The 20,326-nt window shown below is 46.1% G+C and overlaps 2 protein-coding genes across 3 annotated transcripts; one reads left to right on the forward strand and one right to left on the reverse strand.

The window, feature by feature from the left end:
• Nucleotides 1-143: 143 nt before the first annotated feature.
• On the forward strand, nt 144-10,535 carry LOC115321094. Of its 2 annotated transcripts, none has more exons than XM_029981349.3 (3): nt 144-585; nt 5,218-5,619; nt 6,946-10,229. In XM_029981349.3, exons 1-3 carry the CDS (start codon nt 215-217, stop codon nt 8,036-8,038), a joined length of 1,866 nt encoding a protein of 621 aa, XP_029837209.2. In that variant the 5' UTR covers nt 144-214; the 3' UTR covers nt 8,039-10,229. The 2 variants fall into 2 exon arrangements, with proteins under 2 accessions (XP_029837209.2, XP_029837208.2); XM_029981348.4 differs by lacking the exon at nt 144-585 and adding an exon at nt 979-1,070 and having other exon boundaries at nt 6,946-10,535.
• Nucleotides 10,536-11,118: 583 nt separating this feature from the next.
• Nucleotides 11,119-20,026, reverse strand: LOC8028682 (zinc finger protein 672). Its single transcript, XM_040221407.3, has 2 exons — nt 19,263-20,026; nt 11,119-14,898 (listed from the first exon to the last, which is right to left on the reverse strand). The coding sequence occupies exon 2, from the start codon at nt 13,817-13,819 to the stop codon at nt 13,262-13,264; it is 558 nt and encodes a 185-aa protein (XP_040077341.1). The 5' UTR covers nt 13,820-14,898; nt 19,263-20,026; the 3' UTR covers nt 11,119-13,261.
• Between the last annotated feature and the right edge of the window lie 300 nt (nt 20,027-20,326).

Below are 20,326 nucleotides of genomic sequence, written 5' to 3' on the forward strand. Positions count from 1 at the left end.
GTTTTTACGTTTTCTTTATATAGTTTATTGTTTTGTCGTTATTTTGAGAATGCTAAATGCAGTAAATTTAACAAGCAGAAACTACTGAACAACTGAGAAATATTTATCTGTTAGTGTTTACGGAAGTTTGAGCCGTTTGAGCTGCGCTTGAAGAAAATTCAGATATTTGTTTGTCAGTTTCTTCTACGCCCGAATCCCAACCACGGTGGAAGTAATGTGTTTCTTCCACCGTGATCCCAACAACCGCAACCAGCCAACGTTGCAACCAGCGTTGATCCCAAACGTCCCACTGCGCTGTGACGCATCGCGCTTCGTTCAGTCGCCCAAGGAGGCATTTCCGTCCAGCGAAGACGTACACGAACAAACTCTAGCAAAAAGAGCAGGCACAACATTCGTGTACATTATTTTCCCTTTGTTTTTACTTGACTCAAGTTTCACTTTCCGTGGACGGCTTTCCCGCTTTCTCTCTCTGCATCTCACGGAAACCAGTTTGCGGGCGGTGCTGGTTGGTGAAACGGAGAGGCAGACGACACAGTACACGACTCTTGATGCAGACGACAGGCTGAAAATCAAGCTGCTCTTCGGGTAGGTGTCACAGCTTGGCTTCATATGACCTAAATTGGGACTAATTATCTATGACTCGTGACTAGACACGTTTTACAAGTGCTAACACGCGACATCTCTAATGAAAACCAGTTTAATAAGCGCTCCAACCCGACAAACGCGATTTTTATCGCCGCTAGCGCCATCTCTCCTCCAGCGTGTAAGCTAACCATCTGTTGTTGAACGCGCTGATCCTTACTAATTTAAAGTGATTAGTCGAAGCTCTTGTCATCTACAAGTTTTTCCGGCTTTTGCGAACATACCTATGGCTTCTTTCACTCGAACATCTCGCTATTATAAAACGTCCGCATTGTGGCAGCTTTCTTTGGCGAGCTCGATCGGTTCGAGAACACGAAAGTACTCGTAATGAGCTGACCAAAGACCTTGAAAAGTGATAATCGCCACCAGGCCGACCAGGCGTGGAACTCAAGGAAGTTTGAAAGTGTGGCCGTGTGGCGTCATCGACGGTAAGAGAACAGGGAAGTTCAATTATCGTAGACCTCGCATGATAATCCTAACGGATATGTTAAAATATGACCTAAGCGGGAGCGTTTGTGTGTCGTATGAGCTGACGGGGACAGTTTTGTACGCGCATGTCTGTATGTGTGTTTGTCGTCGACCTGAATCCGCGGTAATCGTTAGTGGTTCAAACAATGCGAGGGGGCAATTTTCCCATGCGTACCCTCATTTGTGAGGTGATTAACTCCGTGCCGGTGATCTTTCGTCGTGCAAAGTATACCGCAAAAAGGAGACCGTGCGAAGCTGACTCCTTTCACTTGGCCGCCTTAGCAGACGGGCTTGCGGTAGCAGACGGCGCGTTTGTTGCTTCAAGAAAGATCCAGCGATGCTGTGTGCGCACGCAGTTTCAAAGCAGACAAAAGTTAAAGTCGCTCAAAACGAGTTTGAGAAAGGCGATCCCGACAAACGGGGGGGATAAAAGACCTAGGCGGATGTGCTCCCGCGTCTGCGGACGGTTAATCTTACGACGACCTTCGATCAATTCACTGCAAGTTTTCTCGTCGGCAGTCGGTTCACTTTCTCTAACTTTTAATGGTGTTTTTTTTTTTTTTTTTTTTACGAACAAACGGAATAAAATTTAGATCGTATATGCATCAGTAAAAAGTTTCCGCGTTAGAAAGTGGAGCTCTCATCGACTTCTTGTTCTGAGTGCTTTATCTTTTCGATGCTTTACAGATATCCAGTCATTTAGTGCTTTTGAAGTGTCTGGTGAAACCTGTGCAGAGAGCAAGTCGTCTGCTTCTTGCGAAGGGGTTGAGGTGACGTCAGAATGACGGCGAGTTCTGGTTGGCTTTGATTGGAAGGATAGTGGGACGACCTCAATGCTACATGCCTTGAGGTCTACTACCCACTATTTTTTCAATCAGCCAATAAGAGCATTGCGTTCTGACAGCATCGCAACCCCTGTACAAGAAGCAGACGAACTTGTAATCCACATACATTGTCACAAAAAAATCATATTGATGAAGAAAACAGCTCCATTATACTCGTTTTCACCTCAAGAACTGTAGTAAAAAAAAGTCTGGCTCCTCGCGTAGCATTGCTAATTTCCCCCTTTATGTAGATAAGTAAGAAATACATGTAGGTGCATTTTAGATTAGATATATGTTACTATAGCTATCAAGACGCGTACACGCTTCAAACGCCAAAAGCATCGCTTCTTCCTCCAACAACTAAATCCTGTGAGAACTGCTTCGCAGAGCATATAAACAATGCGCAAAACTTCCTTTTTTTCTCGAGGTGAAAATGCGTATACTTCTTCCTTTATAGTTACTTGCAGAACTCTTGTTCATTTAGATTATTTCGCTAAAAGAAAATGTTTCCATATATGCTTGTTACATGCATATTGTAAAATCTATTTTCTTTGTTATATGTTACAGAACTGACATTCACATCAAAGCATACTTGCACAGCTATTGAAGTTTGAACACATGTTTCTGATACTCTTAATGTTTATTTGTTAACAATGGACCTTTTCCACATACCGACGGCACCAGGTGGTGGCTGCACAAACTAAAAATTGAGGAAATGACCTACCTGCGCTACCAGTCGATAAAGCGCGAAACACATGTACGACGAAACCATCACATCCGATGTCCGACCAGGCAATACGACAGTCGGAGGCGAGGGTTTTCAACGCTCTCCGATGCTACGAAAACCCTCGCTCCCCAAGGTCATTCCGGCAATCCGCACGTCGGGTCGGATCGGAAGGTTTCGTTGTACATGTGTTTCGCGCTTAATGGGAGCTAAGCTACCAGTTTCTTCGCTCTCTGAGCTGCGGCACGTGCCCAACGCGACTTTAAAGATGGGCATTCGTGGCGCCCACCCAAACGTCGTGTTTTAGAGCGCAGCTCTTAGGCGCCCGTTTCCGGCTTGAGCGGCGTCGCCGTCGGCGTAACCGCGCGGTGCATTATGGGTAAATTTCCCCGCGTAATCTAGCGGGAAAATTTCCCCGCTAAATCTAGCGGGAAACTTTCCCCGCTAAATCTAGCGGAAAAAATTTCCCCGCTAAATCTAGCGGAAAAAATTTCCCCGCTAAATCTAGCGGAAAAAATTTCCCCGCTGAATCTAGCGGAAAAATTTTCCCGCTGAATGTAGCGGAAAAATTTCCCCGCTAAATCTAGCGGAAAAATTTCCCCGCTAAATCTAGCGGAAAAAATTTCCCCGCTAAATCTAGCGGAAAAAATTTCCCCGCTAAATCTAGCGGAAATATTTCCCCGCTGAATGTAGCGGAAAAATTTCTCCGCTAAATCCCCGCTAAATCTAGCGGAAAAATTTCCCCGCTAAATCTAGCGGAAAAATTTCCCCGCTAAATCTAGCGGAAAAAATTTCCCCGCTAAATCTAGCGGAAAAATTTCCCCGCTAAATCTAGCGGAAAAATTTCCCCGCTATATCTAGCGGGGAAATTTTGGTCACGTGACCTGGGGAGTCACGTGATACCCCGAGGTCACGTGACCCCTCCCGAGGTCACGTGACCTCGTAAGAGGGCACGTGACCCCACCAAGTTCACGTGCCCTCGGGGGGGTCACGTGACCCCCCCCCCCCCCCCCCCCCCCCGAGAACACGTGGCCCTCAGTACCCTTCCCTCCTCCCCCTCAAGAGCTGCGCTCCAATTCGGCATTACAGGGAGTTGTAAACGGCTTTCACTTTTTTCTTTCTGTCCGCTTTCTTTTTTTGTGTAACACAATTGTACATATACTGCAATTACGTGTCCTACTCGCTGATCCACCGCCTCCTTTCAGATTTCCTCAATTTTTTGTGCCGACTTCCGCCACTTGGCATCGGGCGCTCGCGCATGCGCAGAACGCTTCTAGTAAAAGGTCCATTGGGAGGCCACGAGCCATGGTACTCTGGTGAATTCTCATTTATGGTGAAGAAGGCTCACTAAAGTCCTCTTGTGTGCTGACTTTTACAATATCATCACGCAGATGCCTGTTTGTACGCAGACGCTAAAAGATGGCATCAGAGTCTTTTTGTATTTATGTTGCACATTAACACCAAGTGCCTTTGCAAACTGGCAGTTCTGTATATAGTAATCAGTCTTCCTGTTTCAGTATACTGGATACTCCATTTCAGAAAAATTCACCCGTTCTCTTATGCTATCCCTAAGACGACTTGAAGGCAAAAGCCCAAGCGCCGATCCCGGTGATAGCGAACCTCCAAAGTGACGATGCGCTTTTGGCGCCGTTAATCTCACGGCATGTCGCATGCCTGCTCTTCACCACTGTACGAGCGAGAGTGTCCTCCTCTCCCGCTGGGTTTGCGCCGCATGCGCGCCTGTGCCGATTCTGGCACAAGTAACACCATCTCGCGGTCTAGTGGCTAACCGTGGGTTTTGGTACCTTTCATGTTGCAGTGTTTTCATACCTTTTGTGTCACCGATGTGTTTCCATACTTTTCGTGTCGTCGATGTGTTTTCGCTCAAGGACTTTGAAGGTCGACTGAACGATGAGATATATAAGGCTTTTGCCTTAATAACTTGTTGGCAAGGAGCCAACAAAGCAAAGAGAGTGACTGTAGTACTCCACAGGTGAATACACTCCGACGGTACATATTGTCGTTGCCTCGCACTGACGCTCTGATTACTTTACTGGAGCCGTTGTTTGTAACCATTTTCCAGGTTCTGGTGAGACAAAGTACAGTTCGTTTGCGCACTACACTCCATTTCACCTTAAAATGGACTGCAATGGGCGCTGAGCCATTGGAGCCAATCCAATGCTGCGCGAGTCTCACGTGACTTTTGGGAAAAGCACAACGATGTATGCGTTGTGCATCTGATATTTCACGGTGCTCGATTGGCTGTGGTTGCTCGTAGCAGCTACTGCAGTCCAATGTAAGGTGAAACCGAGCATAGAGTGTCATTGGGGCCAAAGCACACTATAAATACAAACCATTTCCGCTCTTGCGTCGTCGGTCACCGTGACGTCACTGACCGTCCGATTGGCTCGTCTTTCCCCCATTATAAGGCGGGGCGCACAAATTTGACGGGGACCAAAGGAAGATGCGTATAAAATACAAGTTCTCATCTGTCATACGTTTGTTCTTACGGTAATTGTTTTCGTGCTGTTTTTATACTGGAGCTGTCTCATTCCCCAGTGCACTGTGGGGGAGGAGGGGTGCCATGTCCCGCACCCTCGCCCTCTTCCTGGGCCTCCTCGCCTGTGGCCTGTTCCTCCTCGCCTCCCTCCCCAATGCCATCGAGCCTGCATCAAAAGCGTCCTCGCGGCACCGCCTGCCCACCCTCCTGGCCTACGAGGGCGAGGCGGAGGTGCACACCTTCTTCTGTGACACCCACCCGAGCACCTGCCCCTCGGTGGCGTTCACCGCGGCCTCAGGGTGGCAGGGCGGGATACCCGGGCTGCGCAACTTGCATCTCTACTCGGCGCACTACGACGACCGGGTCATGGTGCACGGGGGCAAGAACCGGCACCACGTGCGGATGCTCGGGGTCGTCAAGTCGGAGGACGCGGACGCGACGCGCCTCTTCTGCCAGTTCTGGTGAGTCAGTGTCACCGTATAGTTATGGTGGAATGCACCTTCCGCAAATGAACATCCCACACTCGCTCGAGGTCAGGGTTGGCGATAACGCGTAACGAGCAATGCATTACTTTCTTTTTTTTTCGGTAACATAGCAATATATGCTCGTTACGTTTTCAAAATGGTAACGGATGGCATACTTGCGTTGCTCTTTTCGAGTAACGTAGTTGCGTTACTTGTTACATCCTTTACCCGAGACTTCAGGAAAAATTACAATTCACATCTTTTTGTGCTTAAAGGCACCAAGTCACATAAATTGTTGCACTTGTCTCACGTATCTGCAAAATTTTGAAAATATGCGGGATATCTTCAAAATCAAAATATATGGCATTTATGTGTTTAGTTTCTGCATGAACATATCATTTCTTGAAATATGGCCGTTATGCGTACTTGTAACGTCAAAACAAAATTTTTTTTTGTATTCATAAATAAAAGGTAATGTGCATTACATTTGATGACCAAATCTGCCAAACTTTTAAAAAGTTTCGACAAGGATTCGGAAAAATTTGGCAAATGTCTGCGCACACGCAAGAACGCAACGGGGCTATGGATTGCAAATGGACGCCCTGCAGTTGTGCAGTTACCATCGTACACTGTAGTACTTTCACACACATTCGCACAGTTGAACACAACAACAATCTTTGTAGGCGCGCTCTTCCTCTTCAGAGCGAACACATGGCCTACCCATGCCGAGTCCAAAGGGCAACTGATCACGTCACTAGGAAATGGCTATGTCAACAGACAAAGAAACACAGCCATTGGTTGGTAGCTATTTTAGGTTTTACAACGACATTACAGTGAATTGCCATAGTGAGTGAATAAAGACACATAAATACATAAAGGTGATGAGCTCCTTCAGTACACAATGTTGTAAGTTCTAATCCCAATTTTTCGGGGCACTCCTCAAGGGCAGTTTTTTTTTCGATTGAGCCAAGTCTCTTTATCAGCATCGCGGAAGCGAAAGAAAAGAAAATTAAATAGAAGCGTTCTGCCCTCAGTCTCGTCCCAGCGCACTCTTAGCTGAGAAAAGTCGGGGACCGCAGATGATAACAAGAGATCAGGACCTCACTATCTAATAATACCAAGGAAGGCCGACTCGCACGGGTTGTCCCCTCTTTTTATTTATACTTACCGCGACCAATCCAAACGGAGAAGCGCCTTTTAGACAACAGTTTTTTTTTCACATCCTTGGATGCATATTTTTCCAGATCCTAACACACAACAGCTTCGCTGTAGAAATATTCAGCTTCAACGGCCAATTTTTCTTCCTGAAACCGACCCCCGCAGGTACGCCGAGCTCCCCCGTCCCATTGTCGTTGAGTCGGAGCGCACCGAGATCTGGCTCCAGTCCTGGGACGGGGCCAGCACCCACCCGGGCCAGTACTATCGCCCCTTCGTCTTCTCCTGCCCCGTGCCGTACAACATCTCCCATGCTCTGCCGGCAGGACCGCGAAACGCGTCCCTCGTAGCCGAACCCTGCGCCTGCCCCTCAAACTCCCTCCCCCTCCCCGTCACCAACGTCCCAACGGACGGCAAGAAACGAGGCATCGCCGTCTGCGTCAAGGGGCTGGACTTCGCGGACGACATTTCCGCACGCCTCGTCGAGTGGCTGGAGCTGCAGTTCCTACTCGGTGCAGACCGCATCTTCTTCTACGTCTTCAATGTGCACCCCAAGGTTGACCTGGTGCTGCACTACTACCGCCGGTTCCGCAACGTCCAGTTCGAGAAGCTCCGTCTGCCGGGACTCGACGAAACCAACGCCCCACTGCGGAGGAGGAGCTACCTCGCGAACAACACTTGGCAGAAGCGGAGGCATGAGCTGATCCCGTACAACGACTGCTACTACCGCCACATTCCGACGCACCACTTTGTTTTGCTCGTTGACGTCGATGAAGTCGTGGTCCCGCGGAAGCGTTCGTCTTGGATCGAGGCACTCGACGAAGTTGTCTCAGATACGCCGGGGGTGCTTGCAACGTATGCGTCATTTGCTGTGCCCAACGCCTACTTCTTTGAGCGGTTCGAACGCGAGCCGAGCTGGTCGTGGTTCCTGGGTCGCACAACTCGGTCGGCCAACTTTACGCGGCCCGGGTTTGCGGTGAAGAGCTTCTTCACAACGAACTCGTCACTGGCCGTGTTCAACCACTACACATTGGTGCCGCTGTATACTAAGATTCAGCGCGTCGCGCTGCTGAGCAGGGACCTCATTCAGCTCAACCACTACAGGGAGGGGTGTCCACGTGAGATGGATGCGCAGTGCCGCGATGACTACTTCCGCTACACCGTCAGGGATGTGACGCTGCGGAGGTTCGAGGCCAAGTTGAGGCGGAAGGTTGAAGAGGCAAAGCGTGGCCTCAAGATCAAGTTTCTTGTTCAGGTGTGAGCGGGGAGGTCAACTGCCGCCAGTGTGACGTGCCCGGTGATGAACCGCTGTGGCCCCTTCTGCAAGTCTTCAATGTCTGTGCTAGGATGATCAGGCAACACACGGGTGGTCACGCAACACACAAGTGGTCACGCTCAAACATAAATGTGCGAAACTTTTAAGGTTTTTCGTTTGAGACCAAGCAATAGGTTATGCTTAGAGTATCGGCACTCCATTCCCCAATTTTCTGGTGGACGCCACCATTTTGGTGCTTGGAGCAGAGCAGGTGCAATTGGCAATTGTTACAATTAGAAACTTTGACCTTCCAAGCTTTCGGGCTGTATCGTTTTGCTCCGTCGCAAACTGTTTTAACATTTCTGGTAGACGAAAAACTGTTTCTCTGCAATTTCAGATAAAGCTTCCGGTAGCCGGCAACCATGGTCTTATCCAACAAGATTGCTAAAGCGTCATCAGTCTGAAGCATAGTTCTAGTCTGTCTGCAATTAGTCGGCTGCACGGCTGTCAATTGGTGTGTCTGTGGACACATTTCGAAATTTACTCTATCCGGCTTCAGAGTAGAGGCTAGCTCACAAATGTGCATTTAAGTGTGGCCGAGTGGATCGTGACCACTTATGTGACTTTTTACGCTGACAGACCACACTGGCGCCATCTATTGTGCAGCCCTGGAACACCTTCGATCTTCATATAGTTCACCTTTTACACATTGTGCTTTCACTGTGGACTTTAAATACTTTTGAGAATGTTATTAGCAACCATTTCTCATAGATAATGCGTAGATTTGATCTCTCAAGTACTGTAAAGCCTGCAGTCTTGTTACACACAGGTCCAGGGTTGCCCGATGGATGGTGCCAGTGTGCCATTGTGTTTTTAAGTGTTCACAGAACACACACAGCCACACTCAAACATAGATGTGCAAAACCTTGAAGGTTTTTTGTTCGAAAACCTATATTAGCCAGAATATGTACTCTATTCAAAAACCTGGACCTCGAGATTTTGCAATCAAGTCTATGCGTGACAAATTTAATTTGGTAGAAGTGGTAGACAAGATTGAGCAGAACAGGTGCAGCGTTGTTGTGGCTGCAAAATTAATTATTAAAAAAAAAAATCTGTTTTAGAGATTTTTGAGAAATGTGATCAACTTTGTTCACAATGTTTTTGTACTAGGAATTGAAGGGAAAACAACACTGCCAGTGTAGGATGATTTTTGTCTGGACTTGTGAGATGTGTTGGCCATCCAGTTAGTCAGCATCAATTTCTACTTTTCTTTATAAGTGAGGTGGCACAGGCTACTGCCCGTTATGTAGGATACAGCCATTGATAATTCGTCCATCCATCCATTAGTTTTATTAGTGCTGGAGAGTCCAGAAATGCTGGCATTTCACTAACAAAATTCTGAACAGTATGTCCTTTGACGTTGCTTGTTTATTATGACAGAACAATGTGAGATCATTTTTTTACTTGGGTGCTGACTGAAGATTTTTTCTTATATATATATATATCCTCAAAAGGACCAATATTTTGCTCCAGTGCCTTAGAAGAAATCTCTACTAGTTCTTTCCAATTTTTCAAAGTGTTTGGGGGACTATATACAACCTGTCAAACCATATGCTGTGAGTAGTTGCTGCTGTCCTTTACACTAGCGTGTATGCTTATTATGACAAGTAATTGGAGCTCTGGGAACACTAGTGTGAATGTTTATTGTGACAAGTAATTAGAGCTCTGGGAATTAGCTTATTTCATTAGCAGTTTTGTGTCTTTTATAAGAGATTTCTTTTTGTAAGTAATGATTTTACTGGGGGCCATTTATACTGCAAAACTATTATAAAAACTACCAGAAGTACTTTGGTGCTTTTTAAGTCATTTGATTGTTAAAGAAGATTAAGTTTTTACTCAAGAACCAATTCAGGTGTGAAAACTTTAGGCTGCAAGTACTAAATTTATTGCACATGCTTAGTTTATTATCGGTTCCTCAATTCAGTGCATAAATTTCCTGCCGGGTCTGTTGAGGGATGTGTACAAAGTAAGATAGTATGTGATAATAACTGGCTGGCAGAGAAATTATGTTTTAAAATCTGGTAATGTGGTCATCTCATCAAATACGTTTGAGAAATGAATGACTTGTAATATATAGGGTGGTTCAAGTCACCAGGCTCGATCTAAAGTGTACCATAAAATTCGACGCCTGCACGTAGCCATCCAAACTTTTCGTCAAGGGTGTATTTCACAAGTCGGTTTTTTCTTGTAAAATTACAAAGCGGAGCTCTTTCTGTAAAAAATAAGGCCAAGAAACTTGCCAGGGCTACAGCGGGCAGCAACGCAGACAACAGGGGTCCGGTAGCGGGGTGTGTTTGGCATTCGTATTGATAGATGGCGCTACCTCCTTATCATGACTGCTCGCGACCACCGTGGCTTATTAAAATTAATACAATCTTTTTGAAATGTAATTTCGGTTAAAAAATAAATGCGAACAATAAAAGCAAAATTTAAAGTAAAAAAATGCGTCTGCATAACGGCGGCGCTTTTGCTCCCAACGGATTTCGTCCGCATGTCGTCTGCTATCTTTCGCTGGTCGGCTGCACGTTCAGACGCTGCTCCCGACGCCATATATCAATATGAACGCCAAACACACCCCGCTACTTGACTTGGTCGTCTGGGTTGCCGCCCGCCGTAGACCCTGGCAAGTTTCTTGGCCTTAGTTTTTACAGAAAGAGAGCTACGCTTTGTAATTTTACAAGAAAAACCAACCTGTGAAATACACCTTTGACGAAAAGTTTGGATGGCTACGTGCAGGCGTCGATTTTTACGGTCCATTTTAGATCGAGCCTGGTGACTTGAACCACCCTACATATATATATATTTTTTTTTTTAATGGGTTCAGCATTGCTGTGCTTGCTGGGCCCATAAAAACTGTATGAAAATATGGAAAACATCTGAAAAGGTCCTAACAGTAGTCAGATGCAAACATATACTTGTGTGGGATCTTCTCAGTGATAGCTGCTTCTATTGTTTAGGAATTTTTCATGAATTGTGTGCATACTATTCCTTTTTTTCTTGTATCTTTGCAAGTTTTACTGGTTTTATTTTGCTCTGGATGTATGCATGTCTTATTTAACAAGTTTGCAAGTTTGGTAGGTTATTACCAGGTCTTTTTTGTCTTGTTCCCAGGTCAGGGAGGCTTTTGTTGAGCGTTAGTTGTTCTTTAAGTGTGAGCAAGCTTTGTTGGGCTATTTGTAGCCGTTTATATTAATGGACGGCTACTCTTCTTAGTTATTTATTTATTTTTAGTTCCAGTCATGGGCCTGTCACTGTTGCTCATGTTTTGCATCTGTGTTTCTGCTGATAGTTTACAACAATGTTCTGATTTAAGATGATACAAAGATGCTTAATTTCTTGACCGAGCAACTGGAATCACAATCTTTATTTTACTGCCGTGACGTGCAAGATGCAACAAGAACAAAAATGGAAGAGATATACTATGCCAATCAGAACTATGCTAGTGGTTGGTTCATATTTAAGCTGGACCTGTTCAAACTGTAGAGCAACAGTAAACCATTAAAATTGCAACAATTGAATTCTCAGCTGGAAAAAGATTTTCTGGGGACAGTTCTGATCCTGGACACAAGCAGTGTACATCTCATTTTGTCTGTGTTCACAGAAACATAAAATGGTATACTGGTTTTACTTTTTTACTTTATTTTGCAGTGGTAAACGTCACTACTGTAACATCTTTTGCAAACATTTGTTGCGTGGACTGCAGCTAAGAAGCTGTGGTTTCCACAAACTGAGAGTGTGAGAACCGGTGTTATTTTTCAAGATTTAATGTGCTTGTTGCCAGGCAGCCGATGAGCATTCATCATGGTGAAAGTGACTTCAGCAGACCCCTTAAGTTCTGCAAGTGGTTAAATTATGTCTTCCAAAGGCAGCTATTTTTTGAATGAATAAAGGCTTTCTTTTTATTTTTGAGATGTATTTGTCAACTGCTCAGTCATTTGTTATGACCTCAGTATGTAGATTTGTGTGCAGAGGAAATATTGTTTTTCCTAGAAATTGGCTACTAAATTTAGCACAAATAATTCCATCACAGTGATGTAATTGCTGCACCATTTTCACCGAACTCTGCCAAAATGCTCGCCCTGTTGAATCCTGCTACATTTAAAAAAAATGTGAGGAATTCCCACCTACATTGTGTAAAGTTGAACCGATAATGTCTGGGGTAGTTTCGAACACTGTGGTCCAGCACCGACCTGCACAGATCACACGGTACGACCATCTGTGGCGACCGACCGACTGACCCATTGCTAGTGATACTGAACTGCAAGGTCAGTGATCTATGGATTTGGGTCTGGTAGAGTGCAAAAGGTTGCACGCCATACTGACATCCGAGGAGGTGGGATTTTGACTGACATAGTTTTTGATTAGAGCCGAACTACAATTGTTTGTTTTGTTTTTAACCACTTTTGAATTTTTCACACCGGCAGACGTTTACCGGTGTCTTTTAGTCAAAACTGTGAAGTCCGGCCTGGCTATAGTAAGTGTATGTTTTCTGGTTCACTCTCTCATGCTTTTTCCTTCAAAAGGCTCGCAGCATTTGTGGAAATACTTTTATTCTTTTCTATTGACCAGTGGCAAGACTGTAATTAGGCAAGCCAGCCTAATGATGAGCAAAATTGTGGGCCAGAACACATCCACATCTGCATTGGCAGCGTGACACACAGACTCGCTCAGCCACACATACACGTGCATGTGCAACGAAGCAGTGGTCAAGCGCAGCTACAACTTTATTTACAGACTCCTCCACGATGCACTCGCCTCCGAGTTCAAACTCTGTCGTCGAATGGAAGCTGCCCACTAGTTCAGATGCAGTTTCGGTGCACACCAGTTTGGGTGCACCAGTCCAGGAAGACACCAGTTTGTTCACACAACAGTTTTGGCACATACCACTTTGGACACACCAGTTTGGGTGCAGATCAGTTTGTTCACACACCAGTCTAGGCCCAGACCACTTTGGGCACACACCATCTCGTAGGGGCGTCAGAACTATTCAGCAGATGGGGGAGCGAGATTTTTTGCCCCCCCCCCCCCCCCCCGTATTGTTTGCATGAAATTTCTGAAACAAATGGGGTGGCAGTCGCCCCCTGTTCCGACGCCACTGCCATTTCAAGCCCACGCTAGTTCGGGGGCAGCCAGTTCATTCCCACACCAGTCTGGGCACACCCCCCCCCACTACTCCTGCTCTTCCCGATTCGCGTGCTGCTTTGCCAAGTGTCCCCTCAGATAAGACGGCTTGATAAACCCTTTCCCACACAGCACGCACGTGTGGGGGTACTCCTTCGTGTGCATGACCACCTCGTGCTTCCTCACGTCCGACAGACATATCGACCGGAAACCGCACAGGCCGCAGTGATGCGGCTTGGCACCCGTGTGGATGTGGCTGTGCCGATTCAAGTCGCTCTTTGTCACAAAGCCCTTGCTGCACTGGGGGCAGACGTACGGCCGCTCGCCTGTGTGGGTCCTTTTGTGGGTCCTCAGGGCACGCCGCAGGGCGAAGCTCTGCCCGCAGGTGCCGCACACATGTGGCCGCCCATGCACAGCCTCGCGATGCTTCTCCAGGAAGTCCCGCGAGGAGAAGACGCTAGAGCAGTTCAAGCACGAGAAGGTCTCCACAGTGGCCAGGATGGACGGCGCATCCTCTTGGTCTGCGCACAGAAGCCGAAAGGGAAAGGGGGGGAGGAGGGAGGCAGTGTTAAGAAGGCACACATACCTATAGCTGGGATTGCGCATTTGCGATACAGACTATGGTCCGCCACGGGTTTAGAATAGCGGGGCAGGCTCTCCCGCGAGGCCCTCCGTCGTTTCCACTTTAGTAGAGCGAACGCCGGAGAGAGGAAAACCACCAATTATGGTGAGCAGAGAGCTTTGTAGGGAACTTGTCCCCCTATTCTTAACCTGCAACAGGCTATGCGGAGTACAAGTTTGTCCAGTTCTTGCGCAGGGGTCGCGGCGACGTCAGAACGCAGAGCTTTAATTGGCTCCGATTGGAAGGATAGTGAGTAGACCTCGACACAGCTGGCATCGATATCTACCCACTAGCCTTCTAATAAGGGCCAATCGAAGCTTGACATCACGCTTTTAGTTTTGTTTATTTTATTACTTTTGAAGGCATCAAGTGATTCATTACACGAGAAGAAACAAGAAAGTGGGAGAAGTTGCAACGCGTAAACAAACTTTTTTTACTAGCAATCGATGTTGCGTCATACATATATACAACAATGAAAACCAGCAAACTGTCAATACCAGAAATATAACGACATTAGAGAATAGAAAACACTCGAGACAAACTGACGCTCTCTCCATAACTCAACACATCAACGAGCACAAGAAAAGACAATCATTCGCAAAACAAAATTTGTCAAGAAAACAGCACATTAACAAACCAGCTCTTCACAACTTTGTTTAACCAATGTTGGGTCTGAAAAAGCTAAATGACTTGAAAGACTATTCCAGGGATTTATAGATAAGGCAAGTGCAGAAAATGGAAACAAGTTAGTATGCCCAGTACGACTAAAGATTATTTTCTCGAGAAAACTCGATTTGCAAGAATTCATCTGGCTCGAAGGCTGTGAAAAAGAAGAAGAATTCTCCTGTACATGACTTGGACCGACGTCACATCAGTGGCCACGATGATAGCATTGTTGCTGAGTGTGCGCTACCTGCAGCACACATTTCGCACCACCCAACTTGTTTTTCTCCTAAACAACGAGTGTATCGTCTTCCAATGCTTGCACAGGTAGTCTGAAGGGGCTGGCAGTCCTCGCAAGGTAAAGTGTCTGCCTCATTGACGGGCAGTCTCTCTCATTGGTCTGTTCGGAAGGGGAAAAAGATGGGGTTGGAGAAAAACAATTAGTACAACAAACTAGCTTAGCTGGGATTACATTTGTAAGCCCAACTATGTTTGTTATATTTTTTTTTTATGGGTAACGGCAATCTTTCTGAGTGCATTAAAATGCCAATTCCACGAGAGTCTGCTAGGCTCGTAAGCTACCATTAAAAAATGGCAATAAATACTAAAACACATAATATAAAAAAGAATGAAAATGACAAGTCCCTGTAATGCTGAATTAGAGTGCAGCTCTTGAGGAGGAGGAGGGAAGGGTACTGAAGGGAGGATATACCCCTCCACCCTCCTACTCCTCCCTCTGAGCGACGTCGCCGTCAGCATAACCGTGATGTCACTAACCCTCGTGACCTCGCGGGGGTCATGTGATGTCACCGGGGTCATGTGACCACACAGGGGTCATGTGACCTCACGAGGGTCAGGTGACCTTACGGGGTCACGTGACATCACTGGAGTCACGTGACGTCACCGGGGTCACATTTACCCCAATGGCGACGCCACTCAAGCCGGAAACAGGTGCCTAAGAGCTGCGCTCTAAAAATGTTTTTGATGGCAATTTGCCCAGTTTATGTAGCTGATACTTTTGCATGAGGTTGCCATTTATTAAAACTGTGCATCAATGTTGCCTTTTCTGGCTTGTCTTTTTTCTTATGCGGGTGAACTGTTTACTGCTACTAAACACTATGCAACGCTGCTTGTTCCATGTACCAGCCACTGTCCAGGCAATGACTAACTGCTGGTATTGGCTTGAAACCAGCCTAGCCAGCCGGGCTACTGGCTAGGCTGTTTTCCACTATTACCCAATGATCAAATTGTCTTTGGCAAGGAAGTTTGGCGACTGACTGCCCATGCCAAATGAAGATGTAGAGCATGTCCAGCTAATAATAATAATTTCATTTGAATCCTGGGAGTGACGGGTTGAGGAACAAAAGGGAAGCAAATTTTAAACGATCAGGCCCAGCACCCAGTGGCAATCAGTTCATTGAACGACGTTTCATTGAAAGATTATTTCAAAAGCACGCAATGTTTCCCGAGAGCTTAGATTAACTTTTCTCTGTAGCTGTACGAGACTGTCGCCGCAAAGCAGCGTATACGGGTCGGTCAGGTGGGTTAACATATTTGTAATGAGCCGCTGCATACTGTTGCCACAAAGCGGCGTAAACGCAGGATTAACGCGCACCCCAGTGATACACGCATGATGAAATGTCCATACAGCGTGCAATTCGCATAACGAGTGTCAATGAAAAGTGTTCATGAAACTAATTGTACCAAAACGAGTTTCAACAAAACGACAGGGACCCCCCAGCACCCTCATACATTGCACGGCAGTAAAGGTATCATGCAGATACAAAATAGTTCCACGCGACCAGGCGTTTTTTTATCTGAGGAGCGCTTGACTGGTGACTTATGTGTGAACTAGCGCTGACGTAAAAACTCGTCCATGTGGAGTGATAGTGGGAGCCCATCAACGCAAACTGCTGTTTTCATCTGCGCCTGTGTCACTGCGGTCTGATTGAAAGGGGGTCAGGAATCTTGAAACGTCGGACGGCAACGGCAGTTTGCATTGATAGGCTCCCCAGTTCCCCGCTAGCTGCTGCACATGAAAGAGTCCTCACGTCAGCGCAAGTTTGGACGTAAGCCACCAGTCAAGCGCTCCTCAGAAAATAGTGCCCGCTTGCGTGGAGCTATTTAGTATGTGCATGACTCCATTGATATCCAAGAAAAAATAAAAAGTCTAATCAAATAATATAGCACACTAGTACATGATCAGAAAACCAGTCTTAAACATAAAATATTAAATTCACTAAAAGAGTTGTGCAACAATTTTAATGTTAAAAGCAGTGTGTCGAACCGATAAAAATACGGGTTCGGTTATGGTTCAGGTTCAGGTAAATTTATTTTGTTCCGGTTCAGTTCCGGTTCGAATAATTCGATCCGTGAACCGGTTCGCGAACCGGTTCGGGCCGCTGAACCGGTTCGCAAACCGGTTCGGAAATTATAAGTGACAAATTGTAACATCAAAATAAATTACAAATAAAACATCTGAAATCAGCACATACGAAATGGGGTACATCGTAGTGTAAGGCTCAGGGATTTCTACCAGGAATGCTCTCGTTATGTGCACTCAAAGGTTACCTCACCGATGTTTACGCATTCGGACTTCATCGAATTGGGTCCGACGCAGTAGCTGTAAAATCCGCGACCTCCTTACAAACCCACTTACAAGTAGAACTCGCTAACTATCCCGCCACCTCGGCGTGTAAGCAATTGAAGGAACAGTGGGGAGAAAATACAGCTTTCTTTATTTGAACTAGCCTTTGGTAACTCAAATTAGACCCTTAAAGAAGTTTTCCTTGAACAAGATACGGAATATGAAAAACACTTCACCGAACACAACGCCAGAAGGACGTAATAGGATAAATATTAAAATAGAAGAGTTCGCTGTCTCACAAATATGTTAGCTTCTAAGTGCCTATACGAAACCGGATGCATTATTATCAACCTCCACAGCCTTTTCTTTTCTCATTCCGATGGAAGCAAGCTTCAAGAACTCGCGGGTTCTAGAAACGTGTTATGAAATGAGCACACAGCAGCATTTAGGATTTACGAGATTGTAGGAAAATGAAATCCCGTGACGCAATTTTTTTTTTTTTTTTTTGCACATCTTTCCAATTTTTTTTTTTCCGTGCCAGCCGCGACCAGCGCAATACTGGTTCCTATGTCAAGATTCATGAATGCAGCGTTCGTCAAGACTCATGGATGCAGCGTTTATATTCCTAAGACTGAGTGGAGAAGAAAAATATGTAAGCGAGGTGTGTGTCAGTTGACGGCACTTAAAAAACAAATGGCATTGATAGCACATTCATTGTCAACAGCGCATGGCCGAACCGTTTTCACATGAGCCGGTAACCGTTATTTTTTTTCCGGTTCAGTTCTGGTTCGGGTTCATCGCGATAACAATATAACGGTTCGGGTTCAGTTCCGGAAAAAATACCGGTTCGGTTCCGGTTTTCGGTTCGGTTCAGTTCCGGTTCGACACCCTGGTTAAAAGAATTGGAATCTTCTACTTTTTACATTGTTCACCTCGTCACATATGACAGAAAACACACCTCCTTCAATCGAAATGTTGCGATTCCGCCGCATAATAGCGATGCAAAACTTAGAATATTCCCCGACCTGCAGCCGCGAGCGGCGGCCATGAGAAACATGCGGCATGACGTCAATGGGGGTCTTGTAGAAAGATAGCTAGTTGTGCAAATACCTGCTCGATAAAAGGTAACTTTTCTATAAATCTTGTCGTTCCAACATAAATATAAATGTGTCAAAAATCTGGTATCATCGACAAAAATTTTATTATACGGAGTTTTAGTGCCACCTTCTATCCTGGGTCCACAAAACCGTCAGCTCTATCTGCTACCGCGAACAGCCGCCAGAAACCGGAGTGGGAGGGAAACAGGGCCAGACGGGTATGGCCGGACACGGATGAGACTTTCCTCTTTTCACCATATTGTTCGCGCTGCGCCCGCCAGCACGTGGTCACGCGGTCGCGAGCGGATGAGTTATTGCTGCTCACTAATGGCTCTAGAGAGAGAACTTTATTGGAACCCCGCGCCTACCGCATCGACGTCACTGCACACGTGACCCGGAAGACGATGTACGAGTTGAGAGGTGGCAAAAACCTGGAACTTTTTCATTTTTTAAAAATAAAAACTAGGGTATCCAGGCAAAATCTGTTTTCTGTATTTAAAAGCTTGGTCTGCTGAGCAAGTTGGTAATGGACATTCATATTAAAAATAGCGCAAAAAAGATAGGGCAAAATAGACGAGACTTTCCTCGTTCGGATTGTGGGGCAAGGTGATGTAGCTGTTTTGCTGGCTTTTCGAACAGGCGGTGGGCGGGCTGTATCTGCTGATTTGGCGGTACGCTGTGTTTTTGTTGAGACGAGACTATGCGCATGCACAGCGATAGCAAAGTTGGAAGCATTCAATAAACTTTAGTTGCCAGTTAGCACTTGTCCCGTGTGCTTCTTCGTTTTTTTGTCTCGTCTTTTTTGCGCTATTCTTAATATGAACTGTTTTCTGTAGTTCACTTCAGAAGTGTCAGGCATCAACTTCCACAATTATTTAAGCAAAGCCCTGAAATTGTTGCACAGCTCCTTTAAGTTGCACCACTAACAGAACATATTGAGAGGATAGCAACCTAAGAGAATAGGGCAGCTTCAAATAGAGAACAAGGATACATATGTTAACAACTGAATATACAAAACTTGGCACAAACTTTCATAACAACCAACACAGTTAAACCAATTATGTTTGTCTTCCATCTGACCTATGAAGGCGAGTGTTAAGGTTAGGCTGGCCCTCCTTGGCTTTGTGCAACCCAATCCTCAAAAATTGATCCTGAATGCAGTAATTTCAGGAACCACTGTCTCGTTCACATTTTCAACTAGTCCGCTGGTCTGAGGGCTGCAGGGGTTATTGCACAAGTGTTTCCTTCAGGCCAACAACGCACTCCTCTTCCTCGTTGTTGCTTGGGAACCGAGTCTTTCACGATAAGCCATCAGCCTAAAGAGCTCCTCTATGGTTCTGTAATAAGGAAGAGATGCAGCAGTTATGCACGTCCAGCTCTTCTTTCGAGCTCACCTCTTCTAGGGTCGTACAACCCAGCTCTGCCACGCTGAGGCAATTCAACAATAGTACTCATTCCCCGGCTCCAGTTCCTGCCATCGCTCTCCCGCGAGGAATTCGATGCTTCGTAATCCACTCAACCACAGTAGTCGTCAACAGGTTTAAACTCCGAGGTTGTGAAGCAGGTCATCGGGGTTGTCATGGAATCCCCCCCATCAGCATCGGACGGGAGCGCAGTCCAACCACGATCTGTGCTCGCATGTCACACGTTTGCGTACAAATACGCTTGGGGTGACTCGTGTCAGGGTTCTCGTTAGCGTGCAACGCCATCGCCATGCGACTCGTGTCTAACTGAAGCACTGGCACTGGAAGCAGTTTACAATGCCGGCCCATGCCTATGCGGACAGAAAGTCGTCTGCTTCTAGCACAGGAGTTGCGGTGATATCAGAACGCCGCCGAGCTCTGATTGGCTTTGATTGAAAGGATAGTGGGTAGACCTCAATGCTAGACATTTTGAGTTCTACCTACTATTCTTTTCAATCAGCCAATAAGACTTGCTCACATCATCGTAACCCGTGTGCCAGAAGCAGACGAACTTGCACTCCGCATAAAAAAGTTTTCGAGAGAGGAAGGCTAAGGCGGAGGAAGCAGACGAAACGTTGGAGAGAGAAAGAGGTTTCCTTCTCTCCTCTCCAGCATTCTGTTTGCTTCCTCCTCTCCTGCCCTCCTCTTTCTCGAAGACCGCTCCCCTGGGAAGAGCGGAGA

The sequence above is a fragment of the Ixodes scapularis genome, unplaced genomic scaffold, assembly GCF_016920785.2.
Source record: "Ixodes scapularis isolate PalLabHiFi unplaced genomic scaffold, ASM1692078v2 PGA_scaffold12__126_contigs__length_90152505, whole genome shotgun sequence".
In the NCBI taxonomy this organism is placed as follows: domain Eukaryota; kingdom Metazoa; phylum Arthropoda; class Arachnida; order Ixodida; family Ixodidae; genus Ixodes; species Ixodes scapularis.